The following is a 10,927-nucleotide window of genomic DNA, read 5'->3' as shown; positions in this document are numbered from 1 at the left end:
GTTGTACATGCATGAATATCAATATATTAATGTTGTATATATGGAGGATTAATGTTGTATATAAATGGATTCATGTTGTATATATCAATGGATTAATGGTGTATAACATTGGATTAAAGGATGAAATCAATATGAATTTTACACTTTTGCAGCATGCGAACAGGTTCCCAATTAAATACCCACTGTTTTTCAAACAATTTTTTTAAAAATAACTAACACTTTAGAGGGCGCTTTCTGTAGGAAGCGCCCTCTAAACACTTTACATTGACAACTTTAGAGGACGCTTTGTCCAGAAAGCGCCCTCTAAGGTGGCCCTTTATGGACCACTCCAGAGGGCGCTTTTTTCTGAAAGCGCACTATAATGTGGCCCTTAAAGGGCCACTTTAGAGAGCGCTTTCTCCAGGAAAACAAAGCGCTGTCTTTACCTATGCCAGCGCCACTTTAGAGGGCGCTTAAAAGCGCTGTTATAGGCCAAAATAAGCGCCCTCTTTTCCCTTATTTGGCGTAGTGTCACAAACCTCACGCCGTCACTCCAAAACCCAACACTCACCGTCCCACTTCTCCATCAACAACCTCACCGCCTCCTTATCCACCGGCAAATCCGACCATCCGCCATAACCTTCTTCATCCCTACCACCATCATACGCCTAAGCTCCATCTGTCCATGATTAAAACAAGCTCCACCATCTCGTTGTTTTCCTCCCAAAAACATGATATCCATCCACCGCACCCTCGATAACCATTTCCGCCACCATTTTCTCCTCTTCATACACTCAACCAAGCTCTCTCTCTAGGGAAAACAGAAAATACCATTTTTTGCCTCTCCATTTTAAAAGGAGGAATCACCTTTTCATCTCCCATTTTCTCTGTTAAAAAAAAGGGGAATCAGTCTTCATGCCACCCTCTCCAAACACTTCTCTTCCGACGGCCTCCATCTCAACACGTCCATACTTCCATCTCCATCGCAACCGCCGCGAGATCTTCTCTCTCAATCGTTGCTCACTTCCAACCGATGGTGTTTCTCACGAAGGGTTAAAACTTTACAGCGAGTCACTTCATTCCATCACCTGTGCTGAGTGTGTTCCTTCCATAATGACGATTGCATTCAATAATACCGCTGCGGGATTTCTCGGCATTTGGTAATGATTTTTGGATGGATTTTCATTCCTTGCGATTACTGCATCATTTTTGGGTGTTGATTGTTTTGAGCAAATTAGAGATGTAAATATTAGGTTTGTTTTGATAACACACTTGTTTTATTATTGTTTATGTTTATGGATAACCAATATGTGTTGTGTGAACACTTTATGAAGCCATGAGAGAGTCAATGAGAGGGATAAGATAAATGGTGAAGGTCTGATATCTGTTTTCTTTTTCTTTCTTCCTGCGAAGTATTATGAGCCACTTTTGTTTGCTCCGAGTTTGTTTTGGCCATGTCTCTTCATTATTTATATGTTAAGAGATGAATTATATGTGAAGAAGAGATTAGATAACTGATAATAGGTTTCATGATCTTCTGGTCGATGTTTGTTTGAAAAAAATTAAGTCAGAAAGCAAGATTGGATTATCACTTTATTTATGTTGTTCTAATTTTATCTAAAAAAAAGGGGAAAGAAGGATGGATATTTGATTTGATATGTTTCCTAATAGAATGCAGATTTTCTTACTTAAGGAAAGTTTGAGTTTGGTTTAGAAAGTTAGCACAATTTCTGTTATTATTATTTATATCTCTTTTACTATTATAATTAATAATCAAGTATAGAGATCTGTTGGGCCAAGTTGTTGCCGTGTCTATAAGCCCGTTGTGATTGTGCATATATTATCTTTATATGTTGAGTTTTCAGTTCGACAGGTCCTAGCATGTGCGTCGTTTTAAAATTCGTCATTATTTTATGCACACAAAATTTGTAAGAAATGAATATAATTATGCGATGATGTTGGTTTCTGTTCGATTTCATCACGATAAATTAAGATTTCAATCCATGGATTCGACTTTTATGTGTCGTTATGCCACCCAAAAATTTCAATACATCAATATTATATTTCACCGCGTTACGATTTTGCGAATGACATTAATCATGTTGTCATTTCGTACGAACCGGTTTTGAGCACACCGATTTAATTCAATCCGTTAAATCAATAGTGATATTTATTTCTATCACTTTTAATTAAATTAGTTAATTAGTTAAACTTTGATTAATTAGTTCATTTTAATTAATTAATTTTAATTAACTTAATTATTTGACTTAATTAAATATTTTTAATAATTAATCTTAATTAACTTAATTAATCGATTTAACCAAATTTTAGTCAATTAACTTTGATAATTAAAATTGATCGATTTCTTTCACTACCACCATTTCGCATCATTTCTAAACCAAAAACCCATTCAATCTCATTCATAAACAAAACCTTGGTTCAATGCCAAGTGATTCATTTAAAACTCGATTAACTTCACACCGATGCAAATTCAAATCATTTTTTTAAAAATTAATATAATACCTAAATATTTTTACAATTTAAACTTCGGATGAAAAAGAATGGGAGGCGTTCACCTCACCATCTCTCGAATAATTGAATGATTGACGCTCGCTATATTGCTCAAGTTATCGACTTCTGATTAAAACACGTTAAATGAACTTGGATAAAGGAATGAGTGACACACGCCTCATTATTCCTTGAATAAGCAAGTGGGAGACACTCGCCTCACTACCGCGCATATTCAATTTCCGCAAACAGCTTTCAATAATAATTTAAACGAAAAGGGAGCAGAAGACTTCCGCCTTGTTATTCCTCGAAAGAATTGAACGATTGGTGTGCACTACATTGCTCAATCTTTTGTCGTTTTTCTTCAAAATACCAAGTATATTAAACTTAATTCCTCGCCCCCGTGCGACCAACAAGTTAACTTTTTAAAAAAAAACACGGTTTAATCCTTTCTAACACACACACAACAAACTAGCGCTTAAGCTTCCACCGAGAGTAGAAAAGTCAATGTTCAGCCTTTAGAATGCGATCTAAACAATTGTTCATTAAAAAACACCAAAAAACCGTAGTCCCCGAACTACGAATGCTCTGATTTCCTTATTGCACCATAAGGATACGTAGGCACGAGATCTTGGCGAGCACACTAATAAAAAACCTCCCTTTTCCCCTTTCTGAGATTTCCATCCATCTCTTTTCAATATTTCATCACTCGAAGAAAACAAAGAACATTCAACTAACATTCAAACCGTAAATTAAACTAAAAGGTTTCCATTGAGTACAACGAACGTGAGGGGTGCTAATACCTTCCCCTTGCATAATCGACTCCCGAACCCGAATATGGTTGCGACAACCATTATTCTATTTTTCAAAGGTTTTATCGATATTTTCCTATTCCTTCATTGGGATAAATAAAGTTCAGTGGCGACTCTGTTCGAACATTTTGTTTTTCCGCGACCATCGCGAGGAATCGTATTTTTCAAGATGTGACAGCTTCAAAACACTTTTATGTGTGTGTGAGTTGCCTTAGTATTCTTAGAGTTACTCTTATACCTTTACATTTAATTGATCACTTAGACACATTATCAGTAGAGTTTTCACACTTTCTCTCTTTCATAACATTGAAATTTCAAATTCCTCTGCTTGATTCATCATAAATTTAACACTTTATCTATAACTTGACTCTTCTACTTATGAGGCTTGATATAGGTTCTTTGATAAATACCATCATCATAAGTTACTTGAGTAGAGATTATCAGGAACTTCATCAAATGCCGTTTAACATGGGTGTTGTCATCATCAAAACCACCAAGATCATCTGACAGTTGCAAATAGTTGAGCCTGCAATCATATAGATGCATACAACATTGAGAGGCCGATCGATTGATCCTTAGGTTATAAAACTTTGAGATTCACGGATTCTTACTCGGATTATATCCAAATAAAAATGAAGCTCCTGGATGCGTCCAAGACGACTTTCATGTCCAATCATGCCAATTACAACTACAATGTCATATCATTCGGATTACAATGAAAGTTAATGATGATATTTTTGTTGTATATATCTGTAGAGAGGAGGATTAGTTTTCTGACACTAAATCATCCTGCACAGATGGTATAGAAGGAACTGAAAGTAATGTACAGCTAACTTGGAGGATAGTTTTGTTTGATATCTGGTACCTGATAATGGCACTGTCTATACTCAAATAGACAGGTGATGATGAGATTGGAAAAAGTAATAGTAAAATGTTAGTTGTACTTCAAAACTGTACATTGGTGAGAATTATTATTATTACTTTAGAATCAGTTTAGCTGAGTCCGAAACTTGAGAAGTTCAGTTAGTAAATGATCTTCTCTGGTTATAATTATGAGCTATTACTTTTTTGACCTTTGTTAATCTTTCATTTATATATTATTATGTATTTGTAAGTGATATATGCTTCTTTCTCTACAAGTCTAATTTGAGCTATTTCTTTTTCAAAAGTTTCATTTCAAAACTTCTTTTTAAGCATTTTGATTTTTGAAATTTTTTAAATTATATTATGTATAAACCAAACAAAACAAAAACTATGGTTGATTATTTTAATTTATGCATTCACATGTATAATTCTCCAACACGCATTTACATGCACTTGATAATCTCATATGTAACTTTATTTATTCAAAAAAAAAAAAAATCAAGAGAATTTTCACTTTTCACTTTTTTTTCCCTACCTTCCTTTATCATCTTTTAAGAAATTTTATCTTACAATCCAATTAAAAAAACAAATTCAAAAACTTTCTCTTCATCATTAGTCAGTTCCACTTGCATCCATGTTTTGAATTGCTGTTGTAAAGAAATTTTATCTATGTCATCTTCTAAGAAATTTTATCTTACAAAAGTTGAAAAGTTCTAGCTGGCACTCCAACTTGATTTTGAGACCTCCACGTATTTCAATAATGCTAAAAACTACCATATTATTATTTATCACTTTTAAAAGTTACTATTTATGTAGAAAAAATTACTCACGGTAGTGTTATTAAAAAGTTTGATAGATTTTTTTATTGATTTAGAAGAAATAATTACGTATTTTTATCAGACTTTTAAAATTTTGGTTTGAGTTTTTATTAGATTTTTTTACAATATCTGATATAGGGTTCTGTTTTATTGGAAATTTTAAAAATTCAATATATCATATATTTCCTCTTTCAAAAAAAATATGATAGTTATTTAAGCGTTCTCTTTGTGTATACATACAATGAATGATTATCTTATAGATTTTACCTAATTCTTCACCGTTGACTTGAAATGTTTTACTTACATGTTTATGAATTTTTGAAAATTTTAATTGAGTTATAATATTCCTGAGTAATTCATTATATATTTTAATTGATAAATATTTTTCATCCAAACTGAAGTATTATCATGGATACAATCTATTGAGAGACAACATGATATTATTGTTGTCAATGTTCCCTCTGATACTTCAAATGGACAAAGAGGGGGAAAAGACACATTACGTTGTTTAAAACTCGACGAAAGACTGTTTATGAATGACATGACAAAATACCACCTGACGTCGAGGTTCATAATGGTTGCATTGAAAGATAAGGATGCTGATAATCTGATGACTACAACACATGTGTATAAGGCAAGATCGACATACTGGAGGTCCATTCAAGGAAATGAAACATTTGTTGACCCTAATTCATGATGAGAAATACATGTATGGACCAGAAACAAGGAGAAATCATATATTATAGTTGATATATTCTGGATACATCTTGATTCTGTGAAGCTGCTGAACATGTTTCATTTTGTCTGTACGTACAAAATCAACAGATATTGCCTCCCACTACTTGAGATCGTGTGTTATATGTCAAACAAATTTATTTTCTCGGTTGAGTTTTCCTACCTGGAACATGAAAGGGAGACAAACTTCACATGGGTACTAGAGAAGCTGAAATAATTGTTCACATCAGCGAAGTTACTTCCCAAGGTCATGGTGATGTATATAGAACTTGCCTTGATGAATGTCATTGAACTTGTGTTCTCATCCTCATTTTATCTCTTATGTGTATTCCATATTTCAAAAAGCGTTAGTTCAAAGTGCAAGAGTACACCGAGGCTAATGTGCAAGAACATGTTATGGATATATAGAATAAAGTCATATATTTAAATAGGATGTTTGAGTTTGTGAAACACTTGCAGTATTTTGAGGTAGTATATGCTGATATCCATTCATTTGTTGATTATGCGAACCAAACATGGTTGCCACCTATAAAGAAAAATTCGTTGCTGCATGGACTAACCAAGTCACTCATTTAGGGAATACATCAATAAGCATGTGCATTTAATAACCTTGTGAGTTTAATTTTATTACGTAAATATTTATCAATTTATTTATTCAATTTTCTCTAATATTGTTTTATAGGGTTGAGTCTTCACATTGGAGACTAAAAAATTCATTGAATACTAGTCGAGGATATTTATGCAGATGATGAGATACAATCAACACACCATGTTAAAACAGTAATTAGGTGCAATTAGAGTATCATTTCAAAAAAGTGTTGTCAACATTAAACATTGGTATAACACTCTATTTTATATATGTGGAGGTTGATGGGAATTATAGATTATGTGCTATTGGAAATTTACTTGTATAGGGTGAAAATTCATGGCCATTGATTTAGACGAAACTAGATTGTGAAGTTTATAAAAACAATTATTTTTGTTCAAAGATGTTTATGGCACAACCTCAGAAGTTAAGAGTTCGTTGCAAATATCTAGTTTGGGTGTTCAAGATCGTGAGGAATGGATGACGATTTCTGACATGGATTACCCTATTGCTTCTAGATGAAGTGTGATATTTGTCTTGTTGTCTAGTCACCTCAACATAACGTTCTTCCCACTTGTGGTATCTGACAAGGTCACAAGTGCACGACTTTGTTGGTTTTAGTATAAAAGGTATAGATCACAAAATCGTATCTTATATTTATAACGAGAAAATATTTTCTAGTAGAAAAAAGATTAAGTTAAAGATATTGTTCGCTTTCGTATGACATGTACCCGTTTTTGGCTCTGTAATCTAATTGTCCGCTTTCGCGTGTCCAATGTTACACTGCAAAATTCCTTTTGGAAAACAATCAATTTTTACTTTGAAAAGTTACTTTTAATAGAAAATTAATTTAAAAGTATCGTCCATTTTCGCGTGACTGATACCGGATTTTAAGCGTATAAACACCCTCTTTCGCGTGTTAGCTTATAATCTTAAAATCACCATTTTAAATATTTGATTTTTCCAAATTAAAAAGAGACTTCGCTATTTAAAATTAATTTATAAATTTTTCTACAGATACAGATTTTACTAGCTTCCCTCTTGTTTCCGCTTCTAAAGTTGTGGCTAAGTTGTGGCTGACACTAAAAGACCTCTTTGCATAACTTCTTTGATTCATTCGGCCTTATCTAAATCGGCCGTTGTCACGACCGGTCTTCCTTCCGCATTGTGATATGTCACTTTCAAATGGATCAGAGACATTATTGCATATATTATTGTTAAGAAAAAGGAAATATGGTTAAGTATTGCGTGTTCAGGGGAAGACGATGATCTTGGCTGTATGAAAGGAAAATATTCTTCATAAAAGACCATATTTCTTAAGATGGAAACTTCTATGATGACTAAAGCCATGAGAACGTATCTTTGATTCTCTTTTTGTAACTAATAAATATGCATTGTTAGAATCAATGGTTAACTTTGAGGTGTCACCGATAATGTTGAAGTTCCATGAATGATTTCATAAGGTGACTTAGCTGATAATGCATGAGAGGAAATCCACCATTGTTACTTAGAGGTGAAGAAACTCAATTGTGAAAGAAGGAAAAAGGTTCTTGGAATTATTCTACATCTTTTGATACCATAATACATTATGGATTAGATGAATGAAAATACATTAAGCTCAACATGCAACCAATCTGATTAACATTAACATTGTGCACAATAAATCTCAACTATGGATCACAATTTTAACAAGATGATAAAATTATTCGACTATTATCTAAATCCTCAGCTTCTCCTCATTAACTTTACCTAATAGGAGTTTTTTTAGATTATTCAACTGTGTATAAGCATGTTCCATCATCACTTCTAGCAGTTGGGTCGTAGTTTTTAGCATTTGGATCCGTACAACCTTCGGGAACAGGAATATTTACTTGCTGTGCTGCTTTCCCTGCAAATACAATACATCGATTATTCAATAAACCTGACAAAAGAATCTTTGTGCTTATAATAGTGATCAGAGAATCTACGTGCAAAATGTTCAATGAATGCCTCGAGAAAAAAAAGAGATCTAACCATAGAAAGTTCCACTCTTGATAGCATCCTCATTGGCATCACCAAGAGCAGCTTGGCTCAAGTATTTATCTGCCAATTGGACTCTCTTAACATTCTCTTGTTCTTGAACGAGCATGTTACCATACTCCAACAATTTCTCCAATGTCATTTTTGGTTGATCAAAAGTTGGAGGTCCTTCTTTTGAGTTCACAAGCTTCTTCCCAATGCCTTCAATTCCAACGCCAGAGATCCACTTTCTCACTTCATCATCATATACTCTAGCCCTCAATGCACCAAAGAAATCTGCAAAAAAATAATAATGCATGCCAATTAGTCTCTCAGTAGCACTGACATCTCTGCACAAAGACATGTCGGACTCTGACACACGACAAATTTATCCGTTATTTCAAATTATTACTGGTATTATCGTGTCAGTGTTTTGTCTGTGTTTGTGTCCGTGTTAGTGTTTACTTTCCTAGCAAGAAACTTACCAATAGATTGACCGGGGAAAGTGTCAACAATCTTAACAACTTCCTCTTCAGGAACATTATCATGCCTAAAAATTCCTTTACAAACACCGATACGATCTTCTCTCGTAGGTGCCCAGTAGAATTTCTCCATACGACCGTCACGAATGAGAGGAGCATACAATGTTGAAAAATCATTACCAGTAACAATGATCGGAACACGCGGATTCTCTTCTTTGTTATACATACCAGGTAGTTGAACATTTGTTGGGTTATCAGCAATGTTCATAAGTGTTGCATTTACCATTTGGTTGTTTACTGTGTACTGTGTTGTTCCTCCTAATCGACCCGCTCCTGCATCAAGATCGTTTATGAATAGACAACACATTTTCCCTTTTTTTATTCTGTCGGCCGCTTCTCGGTATCTCTGTCTTATCAGTTTTGCTGGTTCTCCTGCATTTCCACTTTCAAGCTCTCCAGCACTCATCATGATTGGGCTGCAATTGTGAAATCATATATATTTATACAACATGATAATCTATGCGTGTCTGATTTCTGAAACGTGTCGGTGAATGAAAAATAATAGTAAATTTGTTTATTTTATAGGAATGATGACCTATAAATATAAAGTGCGGGCGAATCATAGATGACCAATTTCATCATATGAAAATATGAAAATAACTTACTTGATTCCCATCTTGGCAAAAACAAGCTCAGCTTGGAAAGATTTTCCTTGACCTTTACCTCCCCAGATACCAAGAATCAAAGGAACCTGAAAAATTCATGAAAAAATATTTGAATATGACTCTCTATTTTATTATAGTCTTAGTTGCTATATCTGCAACCGTGACCGCAATTTAAAACCACGATCTACGTAAATAATATACATATACATCTAATTACATGCCTTGATGTTAGGAAGACTCATGAAGTTCTTGGTGATGTGAACAACTAGCTTGTCCATAAAAGCAGGAGCAATGTAAAATCCATCCATCATATTGTCAAGGTTGTACCTGAAATAACCATCATGCACACTCACCACCACCTTCATATAAAAAACAACTTTAAACAATTTGAACCTAAATTAGCACTCTATGAATCACGGATACCAGAAACACGATACTCAGACAGACACGTCAACACCAGCAATAATATTAAAAAGTAAATAAATTACACGTAATCACAAGTGTTATTTGTAGGTTTCAGATATCAACACCGACACCGACACAGTTGAAAGAATATCTATCTATGACTCACTGTTTAAGTCCGGTACTAATGTACTCATAAGAACTCATGACTGCATAATGAGTTCCAGAATTATCCGGAGCTTGAAAAACTGAGTCAACCAAACCCTTCCCTCTCGTGATATCTTGTTGATCATCCGAAACATCATAAGCCAAACCTCTCCATCTATCCTTATCAGTTTGCTTGCTCTCATCAATCTCAGCAGCAACAACTTTGAACCTTCCATTGGAAGAAACCCTGGTGTTTGAAACCTTTGAGATAACCTTCTTTAAACTGCTTCCAAAGAAAGATGAACTTGAAGCTGAAGCTACTGCTCGAGAATTATTCAAACTCAACTGCAATATCACAATATTATGTCACACACCGATACAAACACTGACACGTCGATATCAATAATAACTTAAAAGCGTATAAGAACAAGAATATATGATAATTAAGTAAGTAAAGCAACATACTGGAGTTTTGCTGATAGGATTAACAGCAGAGATTGATGTGGCCATGGCTATGTTGTTTTGCTGAGATAGAGAAATGTGTGGTGTTTTGAAGCAAGATAGTATATCCAAAGGGAATGAATGAATTTATAATAGTGACTCATTTGAGTATATACAAATTCATATCTCAAATATCTTAGCTAAGGATCTTTATGATCCACACATTGAAGATTACTTTTATTGCCACGTGGCAATCAGTTATTGGTTGAGTGGTCTAAGACAGTTCTAGAGAGAAAGGTCTTGATCAGATTTGGATTAAAGGCTTTTCCAAGATTGTTTATGTGTTTAAATGATTATTTGTTGTTACTACAACATAATTCTGGTAATACTCATCTCATTATGTTCAAGCTATGATGTTTTTGTTTTATTGGAATTAATAAAATTTAAAAGAATTGTTTCATTAATATGTTTGGTAAAATTTCAAACACTC

General features: G+C 33.9%; 1 protein-coding gene across 1 annotated transcript; it reads right to left on the bottom strand.

Moving 5' to 3' along the window:
• Positions 1–7,829: 7,829 nt before the first annotated feature.
• LOC127118272 (ribulose bisphosphate carboxylase/oxygenase activase 2, chloroplastic) lies at positions 7,830–10,630 on the bottom strand. Its single transcript, XM_051048434.1, has 7 exons — positions 10,462–10,630; positions 10,019–10,341; positions 9,669–9,774; positions 9,448–9,533; positions 8,786–9,258; positions 8,316–8,597; positions 7,830–8,190 (listed from the first exon to the last, which is right to left on the bottom strand). Exons 1-7 carry the CDS (start codon positions 10,504–10,506, stop codon positions 8,072–8,074), a joined length of 1,434 nt encoding a protein of 477 aa, XP_050904391.1. The 5' UTR covers positions 10,507–10,630; the 3' UTR covers positions 7,830–8,071.
• Between the last annotated feature and the right edge of the window lie 297 nt (positions 10,631–10,927).

The sequence above is a fragment of the Lathyrus oleraceus genome, chromosome 2 (assembly GCF_024323335.1).
Source record: "Lathyrus oleraceus cultivar Zhongwan6 chromosome 2, CAAS_Psat_ZW6_1.0, whole genome shotgun sequence".
Lineage (NCBI taxonomy): Eukaryota > Viridiplantae > Streptophyta > Magnoliopsida > Fabales > Fabaceae > Lathyrus > Lathyrus oleraceus.
The sequence above is the reverse complement of the archived record's forward strand: the minus strand, read 5'-3'. Positions and strand labels throughout refer to the sequence as shown.